At 41.7% G+C, this 18,370-nt stretch overlaps 3 protein-coding genes across 3 annotated transcripts; 1 reads left to right on the top strand and 2 right to left on the bottom strand.

Annotated features, from left to right (window-relative positions):
- Positions 1-361: 361 nt before the first annotated feature.
- LOC306784246 (solute carrier family 22 member 7-like) lies at positions 362-7,552 on the bottom strand (the record flags this gene model as incomplete). Its single annotated transcript, XM_079278129.1, has 9 exons — positions 362-572; positions 652-760; positions 849-1,063; positions 5,393-5,502; positions 5,600-5,723; positions 5,811-5,979; positions 6,108-6,262; positions 6,691-6,794; positions 7,172-7,552. 9 exons carry the CDS (start codon positions 7,550-7,552, stop codon positions 362-364), a joined length of 1,578 nt encoding a protein of 525 aa, XP_079134255.1.
- Positions 7,553-12,806: 5,254 nt separating this feature from the next.
- Positions 12,807-15,822, bottom strand: psmd5 (proteasome 26S subunit, non-ATPase 5). The gene is made up of 10 exons (XM_079278247.1): positions 15,630-15,822; positions 15,038-15,182; positions 14,806-14,919; positions 14,595-14,723; positions 14,367-14,476; positions 14,085-14,227; positions 13,812-14,003; positions 13,555-13,664; positions 13,308-13,448; positions 12,807-13,115 (listed from the first exon to the last, which is right to left on the bottom strand). The coding sequence occupies exons 1-10, from the start codon at positions 15,800-15,802 to the stop codon at positions 12,858-12,860; spliced, it is 1,515 nt and encodes a 504-aa protein (XP_079134373.1). The 5' UTR covers positions 15,803-15,822; the 3' UTR covers positions 12,807-12,857.
- A 1,037-nt stretch (positions 15,823-16,859) lies between these two features.
- Positions 16,860-18,050, top strand: b3galt9 (beta-1,3-galactosyltransferase 9; the record flags this gene model as incomplete). The annotated part of the gene is made up of 2 exons (XM_079278642.1): positions 16,860-16,865; positions 16,968-18,050. The coding sequence occupies 2 exons, from the start codon at positions 16,860-16,862 to the stop codon at positions 18,048-18,050; spliced, it is 1,089 nt and encodes a 362-aa protein (XP_079134768.1).
- Positions 18,051-18,370: the final 320 nt, after the last annotated feature.

Raw genomic sequence — 18,370 nt, forward strand, 5'->3', positions numbered from 1 at the left:
TTGCATAACAAATATACTGTGGACAGACTGAGTATCACTGTCAATGTCAATGAATGTGATTTTCATTGAATCTCCTTCTTCCTCATGGATTGTCCCCTGCAATATAGATACACCTTAATTTAGTCATATCATGAATTCATTTGAGTTCAGGAAAGGACATGGACAACAATCTTTGAGACCTGCAAATCATTAAATCCTGTCAATTTTTTAGGAAGATGTGTAAACTGTAAAAGTACAAGAATTACCCATAACCCACTTGCCTTCATGGGGTTGATTGGATTATTCTTTAGTAAGTTCAGTGAGCTGGCTAATAATTTACAGTAGCTTTAATATTAAAATACATGTCATCTTCCTTTCCTTATTACCTTGGTTTCTCAATATCCTCAATGCTCTCTGGCAGTCGGGCGTTTAATGTTTCAGGCAGGAGCCAAGACACTAAACCGGATCCGACTGCCACTGTACAATAAATGATTGCAGGGAGGAGATGCCATACGTCCTCCAATAGCATGATGAGTGGAGAGATGGACACGCCCAGCTGCGCCAGAAAAGAAGCGTAGCCTAAACCATTCTGTCTGAAAAATGAAAGCACTGAGGTAAATGTAAATCATTGTCTGTGGTGAAAAAGGCTCCATAAGTTTGTTGTTAACTAACCGTATGACTGTAGGAAAGAGTTCAGTTGTGTAGAGGAAGAGGATCGTGAATGAGGCTTCTGACATGGCTTTTCCAAGGACTGCCACGACAGTACGAATGGCCCACTTATCTGAGGGAAGATGTTTCGATATTTAATCAGAAACATTCTCAGATATGTTGACAATTTTTTGTTGAATTTTGATTTAAATAAAAAGAACCTTTTGCAACAAAAATGTTGATGAAGAGAGAGAGGCCAGTTAACAGCAGAGTTCCCATCTCACCAGACCTTCTACCAGCTTTCTCCAGGAAGAAATACACACCGATCTTCATTGGCACTTCGATTATTGCAAATATGATTTGTGTGAGGTATGGGTCTAGTCCAAACCCGGTGATATTCAGACATATCCCATAATATGTTAATGCAACTCCAAACCTAGAAAATGGAACAAAGTATATAAACTTGCTGACGTGATCATTTTAACCTTGACTGTAATTAAAAACATGGCTGATTTCAGTGCCATTGCAAACAGACAGCAGTCATTTTAGCCTCACAGCTACAATGCATTATAATATGTTGGTATCCTCAATCATCCTTTAATTATATACAACATTGCATAATATGTGAAATATATCACATTAACATGTACGTATTGATATCTTTATTAGAGGGATAATTGTCAATATTTAACATTTACTCGTGTTTGATCAATGTCCTCAGTATGTTCAAATAATAGTTCAACATTTTGGAAAATATGCTTATTTGCTTTCTCTCTCAGGGTTAGATGAGATGATTGATGCCATTCAACTACAGGGATATAGCCTGGTTATAATTAGCATAACTTAGCATAAACTCTGGAAACAAGCGGAAACATCTAGCGTGGCTCTGCCTCATGTTTAAAATCCACGTAGCAGCATGTCTAAAGCTTGCTAAAATGTTTTAACTGGTTTGAATGAATGAATGAATTTTATTTATATAGCGCTTTTCACAGACAGTGCTATCACAAAGTGCTTAACAGAGCAGACATTTAAAAGCATAAAAAACACAATGTGACCCTAAGGTCAATAAATTACATACACAGAGTGAATAAAAAATGTTAAAGAATAAAATAAAAATAAAATAAAAATGTAAAACAAATATTAAGAGCAGGTCTAGGACATGGGTTTACTTTTACACAAACGCCAGCCTAAACAGGTGGGTTTTGAGCTGGCTTTTAAAAGTATCCACAGTATCTGCGAGGCGTAGAGTTGCAGGCAGAGCATTCCAGAGCCTCGGGGCCACTGCCTCAAAGGCTCGGTCACCACGGGTCTTAAATCGTGTGCGTGGGACTGACAGAAGACCTAGAGCAGGGATTCCCAAAGTGGGGTGCGCGCACCCCTGGGGGTGCGCGAGCTGCCTCTAGGGGGTGCGCGAGAGGAAAAGTGTAATGGCGGTGCAGTCCTGTCTCCTAAAAATTACGTTCCCCCAAAACTAAAATGCATTCTCAATTACGTTTTACCATGAACGTATTTTCTCCCTGATCACGTTTGTGTTTGACGTACAAATACGTTTCTCATCAACATATCTTTGCTGTACTCTAGTCTTTATTATGTTTCTGTGATCTGCCTCGCCTCTACCCCGCCACCCACAAGTTATTGACCCGCCGCCTGTTCCGAGGGCTGACAGACCTGACGATCGGGTGCCTCACGGCGGGGACGGCTGGAGACCTCGCGTCCCAGCGCCAACGGGTGAGCGAGCGCCACTCGGAACCATAAAACCAAGTCCCGGATTTCACCCGGGGGACATTCTGGAGGTATTGTGACCGGGTGATGTGCCTCGTTGCTGGGGAGGTATGAGCCGAGAGTGGCGGGGTGTTATTACAACTCTGTGTTGTTCCCGTGCGTCGATGAGCGCATTTCTGCCGGAGACAGGCGGCGTGTTGTGGTGGTATTCTGACCGCGTAATAGGGAGAAGGTAGAGGCGGTGGTGGAGAGGGGAAAATGTTAAAGAGATGGTGGAATGTATGATTGGAGAGAGAGAAGCGAAAAAGTTGGACGTGATCCCGGTGTCCAACAACACTGTCGCGCGCATCGATGCTTTGTCCGAAGACATCCTGGCTACATTGGTCGGTCGCGTGAAGAAGAGTGAGTTTTACTCTCTGCAAGTAGACGAGCCTACAGATGTGGCCAGTCTGGCCAATCGTCCGTTACCTTCGTAACGTTACGTCCGTTACCTTTTGGAAGGCACGGTGCAGGAAGAGTTTTTGTGTTTTTTATCTTGTAAACAAACGCCACGCGCGAGCAAACTGTTCTCTCATTCGTCCGATTTTTATGCGGCTCTGTTGCTTTTTTTTTTTTAAGGTGTGTGTGTGTGTGTGGGGGGGGGGGGGTTGGGGGTGCGTGAACCCGGTCGGGATGTAGAAGGGGGTGCGTGGCCTAAAAAGTTTGGGAACCGCTGACCTAGAGCATTTGACCTGAGAGTGCGGGCGGGTGAATAGGGGCGAAGTAGATCAGCTACATAAGTCGGAGCCTGACCGTGAAGTGCTCTGTAAGTGATGGTGAGAATTTTGAAGTGTATCCTAGATGCTACAGGGAGCCAGTGGAGAGATCGGAGTACGGGGGTGATGTGAGACCGTCGGTTTGTCCTGGTGAGTAATCTGGCGGCAGCGTTTTGGATGACCTGCAGACGGTTAAGAGCAGATACACTGAGTGATGTGAAAAGTGAGTTGCAGTAGTCAATGCGAGAGGAGATAAATGTGTGTATGATCATTTCTAATTCAGGCGTTGATAATACAGATCTCAGTTTACTGATATTTCTTAGATGGAAGAAACATGACCTGGACAGCTGCTTAACATGAGGGTCAAATGACATGGAGCGATCAAAGAAAATCCCAAGATTGCGCAGGTTGCAATGGGAAGCAGAGGAGAGAGGACTAATAATCTGCCTGATCATGGGGACAAACTCCTCTGGAGCAATAACTAGGACCTCCGTCTTAGAGTCGTTGAGTTGCAGGCAGTTTTCTGCCGTCCAGTCTCTGATGGCATTGACACAGTCCAGGAGCCTAGTTAATGTGAATGCCTCGCTGGGTTTGAATGACAGATGAAGTTGGATGTCGTCTGCATATAAGTGATAGGACACATTATAGCTTTTTATGATCGGTCCCAAAGGTAACAGATAAAGGGAAAATAACAGAGGCCCCAGAACCGAGCCCTGCGGTACACCACAAGACAGTGGAGAGGTAACAGACACAAAAGCACCCACAGAGACATTGAAACTTCTGTCACTGAGGTAAGATGTAAACCAGTCTAACGCTATGCCAGTTATGCCCACCCAATCACGTAGCCTCTTAATCAGGATGTCATGGTCTACAGTGTCAAATGCAGAACTTAGGTCCAGAAGAACTAACACTGAGCAGTCACCTGCATCAGCACACATGATAATGTCATTTGAAACCCTCAGGAGAGCGGTTTCAGTAGAGTGTTGCTTACGAAACCCAGACTGGAACTTGTCGTACATGTTGTGCCTCTCCAGTGCAGCAGTAAGTTGTTTGGCCACCACTTTCTCTAAATGTTTGGACAGGAAAGGCAGTTTTGATATGGGCCTGTAGTTCATGGGCAAAGCTGGATCTAAGTTAGGTTTCTTTAATATGGGCTGGATAGTGGCATGTTTGAAATAGGAAGGGACAATTCCTGTAGACAATGAGGAATTGACAATAGATGTTACTGCAGGGCCAATAGTTAACAGAACGTTCTTAAATAGAGAGGATGGAATTATATCCAGAGGGCAAGATGATGGCTTTGTTTTGTTAATTAAGTCCATCAGGTCTTGAAGGCTGATAGGCTGGAAAGAGCCCATAACAGCAGGAGATTGCGAGGAGCTACAAGTAGCCGAACAGATCCCAGGCTGAATGCCAGACCTAATACCTTTTACCTTATCATTAAAATAGATCAGGAATTTGTTGCAATCGTCAACAGAATAGCATGGTACAGTGGAGACAGGTGGTGAAACAATTCCTCTAATTGTGTCAAACAGAATCTTGGGATTTTTCTTTGAAGAAGAGATTAGGTTGGCAAAATAAGCAGTTCTAGCTTCCTTTACTGTGGTATTAAAAGAAACTCTTAGGTCTTTGAGATATAAACGATGCACTTCTAGCCCAGTAGCTTTCCAGAGCCGCTCTGCCCTGCGACACTTCTGTCTCACGCTGCACACAGCTTCTGTCATCCACGGAGTAGTGTTATAGGCAGCCCTGGTCCTTTCCTTAAGAGGTGCCACTTTATCCAGCAAAGTGGTGCAATGTTCATTAAATGACTGTATCAAGTGTTCAACATCATTGAGATTTGTGTAAAAGTCACAGCAGAAGTGCATCGAGAACTGATCAGCTGTACTCTGAGTAATAATGCGTGAGTGGAATGTTTGTTTCAGACACAAGGGGTCAGCATTGACAGAAAGATCAAAGAAAATACATTTATGGTCACTGATCAATAGGTCCTCACAACGGGTATTATCAATATCAAGACCCAGAGAAAACACAAGGTCCAAGGTGTGACCACCCCTGTGAGTGGCGCCAGAAACATGTTGCGTGAAATTAAAAGATTCAGTAATATTGAGAAACTCAGTAGCTATACAGTCTGTGGTATCATTGACATGCAGATTAAAATCACCAACCAGAAGCACTTTGTCTAGCTTGATAATAGAGGTCAGAAAGTCTGTGAATTTGTGGTTTGTGGTTTGTCTATTCCATACACAAACATAAATGAAAGAGAATCTCATGAAACAGACACTTACCATACTATTCCTGAGCATATAGAAAGTTTCCTAATATTTGGGGTCTTGAAAAGATCCACAATGGTGTACTTCTTATCTAAGGTGTCACCTTGTGCAGATTCCAGTAATTCCTATTAGAAAGCAAACTGTTTTTTCACAACATTTTCTGCACATGACCGTAGTCTTCTATCACTGTGAGATTGTCAGTTAACCAACGTTAAAATGTACCGTTTGTGTGATGGTGGTCATATACTTAATTCTGTTGTTCATCTTGGCACATTGCATTAAGTAATGATGGGCAGCGTCTGTCTTCCCGTTTGCCAGGAGCCACCTCGCTGACTCTGGAAGCCACCTGAAGAAATAAGTGTGGTGAGTTCAGTGTCTTCTGATAGGATTCAGCTTTTTATGCTGCAAAGTGAAAAATATTAAACTTTAATACCTCCAAGTAAGGATGGACAGTATTAAGGGGGAGGTCACTGCCACAATAAGCATCCTCCAATGATGTACATAGTATGCAATTCCAACCAGAAGCATGGTTCCAAGTGTCCAATCCAGGCTTATGATTATACCAGAAAAGGTTCTGTGTGCCAAGCCAAACCACTCAACATCTGGAGGAATGTCAGCACAGATGAAAAGTCAGATCGAAATGTTTCACTTTTAATTTCTTGAAACTAAAACCATTATTATTCTATTATATTCTATTTTCCTCATCTCATTGTTTTAGAAGGCTACTTACTTAGAGCAATAGAGATGATATTTATTCCTGCGAGTGACATTCCTGTAAAAAACCTCATGATGACAAACATCACATACGATGGGGAGAATGCACTCAGGACTGCAAATGTCAAGGACGACAAATAAGACGCCAATAGCAGCGGCCGTCGGCCAAACCTGGTCATGAAAAGAAAATGTTAAAAGCAATGATTGTGTTCAAAATAATGAGATAGAGATGAACCAAATATTATTCTCAACTCATGAGATCGGACATCATTTGCTCTCTGTTTGTTAAGAGGAACATGCTGAACAACACTTTTAAGCAAGTCAAGCCTGTGAAATACGTTACATTATTGACATTTTCTTCTTCTTCGTCTTCTTCTTATCATTATTATCTTTTACACACACAGCTTATGCAAGCTGAAATACCCCTGATGACACCACCAGGGTTAATTTTTCTGATTTTGGAAAGCCACAAAATGAATCAGACCTATAAAACTGCAAGTGTAAAATTGATGCAGTTAATCTTATCTGACATGTTTTAGAGTGTCAGTGTCTTTTTGGAATATAGAGGACATACTGGGTCTGTTCTTTAGCAATCTTACCTATCGCTGAGATACCCAAATAACGGGGCTCCGCACATAACACCAATGAAGAAAATGGTGACTGTTGCCTTGTTCATCCCTTTTCTGCTGCACACGAGATCCCACTGCAAATAATTCATTAAAAGCATTTTAAAAGCTCAACCTTTATTTTGATGTCAAAATCTTTAAAATGCTGTGACTGTGTCTTGCACGGTTGCGATGCGTTCTTAGCCACAAAACTCTGTCCACAGACACACAAACGCACACTGTGAAAACAATACCAGCGTCACTGCAGCTGCTGGTAATTAATAATTTTGGAGTTCTCCATCATGGAAGATTAACTTGGTCAAAACCAAAATTTGTCAGACTTTTTGCATTTCATTAAAAAGAATTCAACCACATTGAATGCTGACAAACATTTGATTCCAATAAATATATGGAATATAATATTGATCAAAACATACACAACATGAAAGAATACTGTTAAATTGAAGACACTTACTTCTGTTGCCAAAGTAGATTTAAATGTGCTGTTGTCATACACCCATCCGTTCTGACACTGAACAGTAGCTGCATCTTCACTGCTGTTCAAGCCTGACAGATGTTGATATTGGGGCTTTGAAAACATCTGACAGGAGCTCAGAGTCCCGTCCTGATCTGCTGGTACACCAACAGACAGTTTCTGTTCCCGAGTTAAATTCCCGAAGATGCCTCCATCATCCAGAGCAACGACGTTGCAGTGGTGAGAGGGAACAGCTGCCATGAAGTTATTCAGCAGGAAGTGACATGGCAGAGTAATTCGAGATAGCATCTGAATCAACACTAGCTGGATTTGGAATTTTCCAAATCCGTCAATTTCTGAAAGTATGCTGTCAAATTTCATTGTGCTACTGTGCTTTCAGTCGCCAAGAAGCTAAATGTTCAGACAAGTGAGGTGCGGTAAGGTGGCAGACGCATAACAAGATACATTCACCAGCAACACGTTAATCATTATGTTTGCTCTGCTGTGTTGGAGCATTTAATCACTCTAGGTTTGAAAAATGTTTGCAATATGAGATAGCTTTCAGCAGTGGCGGCTGGTGGAAAATGTTCTAGGTAGGGCCATCCTATCAATTTCAACAAACATCCCAGTATGATTTAATGCAAACTAATTAAAGTATCAAACACGCATTACTACTTAAATATGTAACGTTTATTCCAACATGAAAAAAGCAGTAAATAACACTTATAGAATATAATATAATACAACATGTTTATTTACTGAGATGCCCCTATGGACCTTGTTATAGGAGGTAAAGATCAGGAGAAATAATTATGAATACAGATGTTAAATTAAGCTATGATGAGTTTTCACTGTTAATTTAACATCTCTATTACATGTTGATGTCTCCATGACCAAGTTAAGCAGATGAGACTGAGGACAACTATGTAGAAGAAAAGATGTTCACTTTGCCTGATATGTAGCTTGACAGAGTTCTCCATGTGTGTCCTGGTGTTCTCATGTTTCCTTACCTCCTCATCAATCACTCCCTATCCTGGTGTTCTCATGTTTCCTTACCTCCTCATCCCTCACTCCCGTAACTGTCCGTGCTGGATCCGTCCCCGTTGTTTTAAAAAGCTAAATGAGTTATTAGCATGACGTCATCCAGCTAGCCAAACCTGTCTGGTGTACAGCTAGTACAGAAGCTTCGCATGTACTGCTTCCCTTTCCCGCGAGTCTGCTGTCTGATTGTGAGGTCAGGCTGATCTGATATCAGCTCATTGGCTGCAGAATCTCTGCCAAAGTTCACCTCTCAAACGAGACCTGGAGGAGGAGTGCTCGCGTTGGTGCTCACCTGTAGAGACTTCTCCTGACGAGAACGCGCAGCTAGGGGGGCCAAATCGTTCTGGCCCCACGCTGAATCTATTTGAGGGCGCTGATTGGCTAAATTGTATGTCACTCATTTATATCTTTAATCAGCAATTGGCTAAACGTTTTGGCTCTTTTGGGCCAAAACGATTTGGCCCCCCTAGCTGCGCGTTCTGAGACGTGTTGTGCACACAGGCGGAGCGCACGAGCAGAGAGCACACAGGCGGACAGGACAAGCAGGAAAAGCATATATTTTGCGCAGATTGTTTGTACACATTGTTTTTAGATTTTACACATTTTTTTTTTGTGTGGCTCATGGTGGGGCCAGGCCCCATGGCCCTCTATTGAACAGCCGCCACTGGCTTTCAGTCTGTGTTGTAATTGTATCCTTCAGGCGAGGACACTAACACTTGATGCATGAGCAGGTCCTTTCCCCGGGGAAAGCGGGGCAGGCTCACACCTAACACGGTGGTAACGCCGTCGGTAGTCTGACCAATCGTTGTGGGTTTTAGTGTCCCACAGAAGTGTCAGAAATCCGTTAGGATTTCGGAATAATAGTCTTTCTGAGAGTCCTGCTTTTAAACCATGTTTTAATTTAGTATTTTCTGTGTGTATGTAAATGATTGGCCCTATGGTCACATTGTGTTTTATATGTTTGTAATTCTGCCCTGTTAAGCACTTTGTGACTTATGTCTGTAATAAGCACGTTATAAATGAATTGCACTTACTTACTTGTACGGTTACGCCCTAGGCGCTCTCAGTAGGATGTAACCCTAACACCCAGTATGAATAGTTACGTAGATCATCTATACCTCACTATTGCCAATTTTAAGTCTCTCGCTCAGCTCTGCTGGCTCCTTTTATGCTGGTCTGCTGGTACCTCCCTTATTTCTTGCGTCACTCAGAAATGATTCATCCTGCTTTTATGTCTGCAACAGAATGTAACTGGTTTGATCCTGTTTTGAACAGGAAGGATTATATAAGTTTTGAGTGACTATTTTACATAAAGCGTCTAAGCAGTTTATATGTGTAATTTCTTATATTATGAAATAAAACAGGTTATATGTTAAATCACTTATATCATGAAATAAAACAATTTACATGTTAATATTTATACTTTTTAAATCAAACAGGTTACTTTTATGCTTTCATATTTGTCGACAATCTTCTAACACACTGAATGGCGGTGATGAAGATCATAAAATGTGAGACGGAAGCGAAGCCAAATGACTTCCAGTACACTCCCAGAATGCAGAAGAAGAACTGATGACATTGAGCGAAGGTAGGGTACACCCTGGACAGGTCACCAGACTATTGCAGTGCATGACAGACCATTGATATTTCACCTTATACGGTCAATTTAGAATCATCAAATAACCTGCTGCACAGAAGGGCCGTCCAGCCCGGGATCGGCCCTCCTAATGTGAGGTGACCGTGCCAGCTACACCACCGTGCAGCTCCTGAAAATAAGATGTCAAGAGAAAAGATTGACTGACTGGATAGTATTAATTCACTTTCATTGCTTATTTGATGACGCAAACTGGGGCAAGTATGGAGGAGACATGGGAGAGTTGATATGATTGAGTGACAGTGATAAGAGGTTGTTGAAGAGTTTAAGGATTAATTGAGTCAGTATCTGTGGCTGGAGTGGGAAGACTTTTATTTTTTTTGCTGCTGGAGAGGAGAAAAGTCATATCTGTGAGATTATCGCACTACGGTAGCAGATTAAATAAATAATGTTGAATATGAATATATTCATATCGTCACATTTATGCTGTTATGTCATCAAAATGAATTGATTTAAAATAATAATGCAAAACTTTGTTTTTTAATTAAGGTACGTAATAATAAAACTATTAGATTCGATTATGAACTCTTGACAAGAAAATGCAATGATGAAATATCATCTTTACTGTCTATAAGATCTCCCAGCTGATGTCTTATGAGACCAAGAATGAAGCCATGAGGTCAAAGGAATGTCCTGCAGATTTCAGAGACATGATGGTGTTGGTCACTGATCCTGGAAAGGCTACACAAAAATGATGTTGCTTTGAAGGTTCCAACGATATAACTCTCAAATGGTATAAGCTTGGAACATCCAGGCTGGCTGGCCAAACTAAGCAATTTTAGGAAAAGGGTCACTCTGGCTAAACCCCAGAGATCCTGTGTGGAGAAACTTGGACAACCATCAACACTCCACTGATCTGGGCTTTATGGAGTGACCAGCCAGAAGTCTCTCCTTCTCCTCTCCTTGCAAACCAGAAAGCAGATTCTCTGGTCTGATGAAACCAAGATTGAACAGTTTGAACTTATTTCTAAGAGTATGTAAAACAAAAAATCGAAATTATTGTTTTTGCTCTGTCATTATGGGATATTGAGTGAGGATTGAGGGGGAAACGATGAATTTAAACGATTTCTATCAAAAGGCCGCAACGTAAAAAAAGAACAAGTTACTGAAAACTTTCTAAACGCTCTGTATGCTGCACTGTCATTTAAAACCAAAATACACACATATTAAAGGTTTTAATTGAGCCAAATGTGGCACTTTGTATTACTGAGAACACTTCTGTACCTTTAGAATTTGGGGTAAAACACTTTGCTTAAGTTAATGATCTGAGCACTACTTCTACTAAGTAAGAATGATCTCAACCTGGATTTGTGAGACTTCGTCTGACATCTAATAGATAGTAGTGGAACTGAACTGCTGCTCTCTAGTGGAGGTGATGAAAACTAGTTGGATCTCAAACTCAGTCAGACCAAAACACTTTATCTATAGCTACTGTATCTCTGTATCTCTAACTTTATACACAGTGGCATGACTACATCCAATAAAAACCATCTCATATGTTGGCTTAACAACTGAAAATAAGACTATAAAACAATTCATGTCCTCTTAAATGATTTGTCTATGAAATGTTACCATTCAAGTGAAACGTACTAAATAATGTTGAATGCTCTATGGCTGAGGAAAATCAAGAATGCTTGAGAAAAGCCTTGCATTGATAATGCTCCCAAATGTATTAACTGATCTGGATTCATGCTGATAAAATGTTCAATATTTTTGTCATCACAGGACACTGTAGCTTCCAAAGAACCACTCAGGTTCAAATAATAAACATAGAACTGAGTTTGTTTCGTACCTCAAAGAATGCTTTCGGACGGGATTACTGTGATTGACAGGTTGCTGCCGCTACCAGAACCATATACGGTGTCTCTACGTCACTCCTCCGCATTCAAAATATAGTAACTTCCATTTACCGGTTGCAAAAAACAACATGGCGATGGCGGTAAGCCAATATAGGGAACGGCAGTCCACAAACCAACGTGTGATGTCACGATGACGACGTCCACTTCAAGGTGTTTGAAACGGCAAATCACATTTTGTAGGTGCAACATTTTGAAACTGTTGTGCAAAATACAGAAAGTAAACAAACACACCTGTTGTCAGACTACATCCTCTTTAATATAAAAAAAGAAAAATCATTCTATGTAGTAAACTAAAATATTTTTTGACACAAAAAATGTGTGATGGATTTGGAGAGCGTTACATGTTGTGAATCTGGATGGTAAACATTTGAGGGAACATGTTTGCATCTAGTAAGAATCTAGTTAAAATTTAAGGTATAATTACATTTGGAAACTTCACCTCAAATGTTATTTCTGCCCCTTGTTGGAGGATGAATGCATTCACAACCACTGAATTAGTCATGACGTCAAGTAAAGAAAAATGTCCAATAAAAGCCTGATAAATATATTCATTTGTGTCGATAACCTAAATGAAGGACAGCTTAAGGCTCAGGGAAAGCAAATTACACTCATTTGTTTCTAAATACTTTGTCAGTTAAATCACCTTTTAAGACTCAATGTTTCTTGATGCAGTTGAGTCGTATACTGTTGCACAATCATAAGCATTTTGGTCAATTTCAGTTGAAACACTCATCGGGTTTTAGTAAACTGTGTACCACATGTTATGTATTTATCAGAGAATTACTTTTATACTGATCTGGATTCATGCTGATACAATATTCTTGTCCTCACAGGACACTGTAACCAAAGAACCACTCAGGTTCAAATAATAAAAACAACATAGCGATGGCGGTAAGCCAATATAGGGAACAGCAGTCCACAAACCAACATGTGACGTCGCGATGACGACGTCCACTTCTTATATTCAGTCAAAGTTTTGACAACCTTCAAGGTGTTTGAAACGGCAAATCACATTTTGTAGGTGCAACATTTTGAAACTCTTGTGCAAAATACAGAAAGTAAACAAACACAGCTGTTGTCAGACTACATCCTCTTTAATACAAAACAAAAATAATCATTCTATATTTTTTAATTATTCTGCTCTTTCTGTGGCGACTGTGGCCACAGCTGTTACATAGTAAGGTCCCTCTCTGAGATAAGTCTTCAGGCGAATGTAATACTGGCTGCCCAGTACGTCTGCTGCTGTTGATGAACCAACAAGGGACCCCACCAGCTCAAACTTAGCATCTTTGGCATCCTTTGTCAGACCCATTGACCGATCCAAAACGAACTCCATGAAACTGGGAGTGCTGATCATTAACTTCTGGCCCCACAGCTGAGTGGCAATGGCCTGGAAAACACACACAGATACCTACTGATGAAGACAGTAATATTACTGCAGCAACAATGATGGTATCATGCTTTTATGTAATCATCAAAAAAACAAGAAACATTTCATTCTCTACAGTTTTTTTTTTTGACAGGATATGAAGAGCTCAGTAACACAGGGAGAAAATGAAGTTGGAAATAGCGTAGCACTCACGGTGAATATCTGCAGAGCCCCACAGTGCAGCTCTGGGAACGGCTGAGTGCTGATGTTGCGGATCATGTCCATGGGCTGGTTAGACAAAAGATGGAACCAGGACTCTGTGAGGGCCAAGAGGTCTTCTGTCTGCTCCTCTGGCTGCAGTACAACATTAAACATTCAGAAACTGATCAACTTTGTTTCTGATGGCTTTTTAAGAAAAGAATCATAGCAATGACTGTTCCTCATGTGTGCACACACATACCTGTAGTGTGAGAAGTTGTGATATCGCATCCAAGCTGCGCACTCTGAGCTCTGCAGCTCCAGCACTGGCAAGCTGGCTCATCCTTGTTAACACAGTCTTGAACTTTTCTCCTGAGGACACACAGAGAATCAGTCTCAAAGAGCCCAACACATCTAATTACAAGAACTATTTACATTCGAGAGGGGCAATTGCTCATTTGGCTTTTACTAAACAAAAGCTGGGAGAACTTTGAAAAATTACAAAGATGACAAGCTAACCTGCTTTTTGAAGGACCTGCTTGCCCTCCACAGTAGTTCCGAGTAGTCCTAAAGTGTCCAGAGCCACACCGATCATTGCAGCGTCCGGGTCCAGAGCCATCTCAAACACCTTGTTCTGGAAGGCTGGGTAGGTTTCACAAACCTGCTGTGGGCTGTCCATAATGGCCAAGTTTCCAAAGAACTTCACCAAACCTAAAAGGAGTATTAATCAAACTGTAGAACTGAATTGCCACCTAAACATAATATTTCTGTGATTTCTAAAAAGAGACCCACCAGGAAGGTAGAGGGAGGAGAAAGGGTCGGTCTCTGCTCCCCTGATCATGTTAGAAAACTTGTCCATTATACCCTGCTGGGCCAAATACTGCCGACCATGCTGACTTTGGGCTAAAGTGGTCACCATCTCAATGGCTGTGGCTCTGGAGAAGAAAACAACAACAGATACACATTTACATAATGCCAGAAGAGTGGAGACAATTGCATAACAATAAAGCATCTCTTAATTTGCAGTAACTACATTATAATTTTCCTCACAATTTCAATTTCTAATCTTATTACCTGATCAATACATCACCTCCTGTCAATTCTCCAATCAGTTGAGAAATGAAGCCGCTTTTGGCACAGTAACCAAGGGAAATGGGAGATACAGACGAGATTTCAACCACCAGCTGCAAACAGCGAGAAAAGTCTTTATTAGGGATTCAATATGAGAGCTGTGTAATGTGGGTATATTACTATGCATTACAGACCGCATTACAACACCACAACACACAAAGTTGAACGTACCTCATATATTCTGTATCTGACTACGTCATTTGTGGCCATCACGTCCTTCATAACTTTCAGCAGGTCGCTCTGGAACAACATGTCTAACCCAGGCTTGGAGTGACTCAGTTTGGACAGGGACTTGATGGCCTAAGAAATAAAACAATCACTGCACCCGCCGTAGATTTATTACAATGTCATGCAGGATATTTCAGTGCTTGCTTAAATCAACCTGCTTCGCCACGGCCATGTTTTCCTCTCCGATGCAGTTGATCACCGCTCCAAGAATGTCATGGTTGTTGAGGATTTCAGTGGCAGCGTCTGGGTGCGCCACCATTCTACCAATCTGTCAGAAAAACATGAAAAACTTTGCAAAGTCAGTGGTTTAAAAGCAAGTGTGTGTGTGTGTGTGTGTGTGTGTGTGTGTGTGTGTGTGTGTGTGTGTGTGCGTGCGTGAAACCTACCTGTGTCACGGCCAGTACCTTCACCGTTTCATTAGGATGGGTCAGACCTTCGTGCAGCTCCACTCTGTAGTTCTGGGCCAGCGACACAGGGCTCAGGGCCAACAAGATGCGTTCAAGGATTTCCACACACAGCTCAACCTGCTCCCTGTGAACACAGCTCACATTAGTAACTAATTCATTAATCATTTGATCTTTAAAGTGTCAGAAAATAATGAAAAATATCATCACAATTACTCACACACGATACACATTAAAATTGCACCAAAGCACAAAGTTATTTTAGTGCATAGAAGACAAACACGCGTGACAAAGTACGTAATATGATTTTCATTTCAATAACAAAAGGCTCTACGATGGAAAATGTGTCACTGTATTATTAGTAGCATTGTAGCCGGTTAGCTTGCTAACAACTAGCACAGGTAAAAAGGCAACATTTGTAAGGTAACGCAAGCTATATAATGTACACTATCAGCACATCAACTTATTGTTAAAGTAACTGTTAATGACATTGATATTCAATACAACCAGGAGAGTGACTCAGCAGTCACCAGTTTACTAAACAATGTAAACAGATGCACTGTGTCAAACCAACCGTTCATTTGAGTGCAACAGAGAGAATATCACATTGAAACGTTGTCCGCTCAAAGTGTCTTTCAAAGTGCTGAGAGGAATCGACAATAAAGCTGTTTTTAAACTCTGTAACTCCTCAATTGGATCTTCAATATCGGAGATTTCTGCCAGTAAACCCTCTATGGAAGCCGCCATGACTTTTCAATGTTTTGGCGAACTCGTTATCTTCTTCATAGTTCACGCGGTTGGCATCCGACGTCATGGCGCATTACCGCCACCTGCTGGGCTGAGTGGGAGGCGTCACTCGATTTATGGATATTCTTCCAACCTGTCCACTTCAGTCAAATACAAATAATGGTAAAACATGTCTTTCTTGAAATCCACCGCTCCCTAAATGTTGTGTTAACTATTAAATGTCCTCTTTCCCCCCAAAGCAGGAAGGTGCTGTATGATCAAGTACATGCAAGCTACTCTCCACAACTTTGGTTTTTGATATTCAACCTAAGACCAATTTTCGCAAATAACACATTGCTTGCTCCTAATAATTTCATTGTTTGTCCTGGAGGAAACACAAATACTAACCACAAGTGCAATATCAGTACTTTTAATATAATGTATTTTCACAACTGCAGTGCTTGATAATGTGCATGTTTATGGGAACATGCATGAATGAGAAGTAATGTTACTGTCTATTCAGTTGTGCTTATGAGACGTCCTTTTTTGTGTAATCCTTTGTGAATTGCTTTACTTATTTTGTACTAAAGAGCTATAGCTTAATCCCCAACTTGAGCATGACCTTTAGCCTTAACTTGAATGTGGTACACTACAGCAAAATTAATTTCGTTCGAAAGTTTACTGTATATTTGATGTGGGTTTTGTATGCGCAGCATTTGACTATCGAACGGTGTTTTCACATTCCTCTGCAGAAAGGGACAAAGTTTCTCTTTTTTCACCTTAAATCAGAGTTCACCCCACTTTTGTACGCACTTAAAACATGTTTTGGGGTGTCCTTGATGTCCTTCTGGTATGATCAAACTGTTTATTCTCTGTATCATTAATATTGTAAGCATGATGCAGGAAACTCTTGATGAAGCATGTGACTTGGGGTGCAGGGTTACATGCTGCTAGAGTTTCATGAAAGTGGAAACCCTGTCGGTCAGCTATTGTTGTTGAAGCGACAACAGCAGGAGGTCCTCTGATCACAGACGGCTAATACACACAGAGAAACAACGAGGCTGTTAAGACAGGTGTCATGCAGGTACAGTTTTATTTATTTGCAGCTTAAACATTATAATGTAAGTTTAATTGGCTATACCTTCATGGTGATTCATACTCTGTCTTTTTTACTCTCATGCTCTAGTGCTCTCTGTGCAAGCTGCGAACCCACCAGTGGTGTTTCCTCCTTTTCAATGTCCTCCTCTTCCATGCCCTGTTGTTTGGGGCAGACTTTGTCGAGGAGTATCTCCTGCAGCCCACGCCTGGGGTCTACACTGATGGCATGGTAGTTGATGTAAGGGAGAGAGCAAGGAAACTAGATCTGAACAACGCTCGGGAGAACATTTCCCAGGACTACCCAATAACTAACCCTAACGCCTGCAGAAACTCTGACCTCTTCCTCCTCACTCTGGTCTTCAGCTCCACAGCTAATATCACCCAAAGAGATGCAGTCAGGAAGACATGGGCCAACCAAACGCTCATCCAAGGCTTCCCAGTGCGGATACTGTTTTTCCTCGGATCAACTGAGACTTTCGCTGCACAAAAGGCCCTCATGATAGAGTCTGACCGCCATGGGGACATGGTCCAGGGTCATGCTGTGGCTGACTCGTCCCTCCGTGGCCCAACAGAAAGGACAGTATTGGCACTCTGCTGGGTGATCGCCTTCTGCCCCGTGGCTCGCTTTGTTCTGCTGACCAAGGACTCTGTGTTTGTGAACCTCCCTGCCATCGGAGGCTACCTACTTGGGCTGCACATGCACCCTGAGGACATTTATTTAGGTAGGGTGATCCAACAAGACTCCCCTGACCGAGACCCTCACAGTCTTGGCTACCTGTCCCCAGTACTTTACCCTGAGAAGCACCTGCCTGAATACTGTGACGGGACGACCTATGTTCTATCCCAGGATGTGGTCCGAAAAGTGTATGTGGCGTCTGCAGCAGTCCGTGCACCCGTGCCTGTTGATGTTTTTGTGGGCCTTTGTGCTCAGAAGGCTGGTGTGACACCAATCCACAGCTCCAGGTTTTCAGGAGAGAAACATATCCGCTACAACGCCTGCTGTTACCGTTATCTGTTCAGCTCAGCAGTGATGGAAAGCCATGAACTAGAAACAGTGTGGGCAGAACTGGAGCAGAAGGGAAGATGCTCACTGTTACAGACCTACACTGGCCTGTTGATCTGCAAGACTCTCACATACCTGGATAAACTGTCCTTCAACTCCAAGGGCTAAACTGAATCACACAGTTAATTGATTAGATTATGTGTGATTAGTTCATGTGTGTGCTTGTCAGGGAAAGAGACTGACAGGAAGTGGGGTTGAATGAAGAAAGCGAAAGAATCTAAATTATTTTCTTGTCTTTGGGAAACCTGTGTGCTAGTGTTTGCATTCTGCCTGTCAGTATTGTTGATAGATAAATCTGTGTTACATACTTTGTACGACGGTGGCAAAGATCCCTAATAAAGGAAACATTCAACCTGGCACACTAATATATATCAACATTGCCAGATTTATGTAACTAAAAGTGCAGGGCAAATTTGACTACTAATAGG

This window comes from Melanostigma gelatinosum (assembly GCF_949748355.1).
Source record: "Melanostigma gelatinosum genome assembly, chromosome: 11".
In the NCBI taxonomy this organism is placed as follows: Eukaryota; Metazoa; Chordata; class Actinopteri; order Perciformes; family Zoarcidae; genus Melanostigma; species Melanostigma gelatinosum.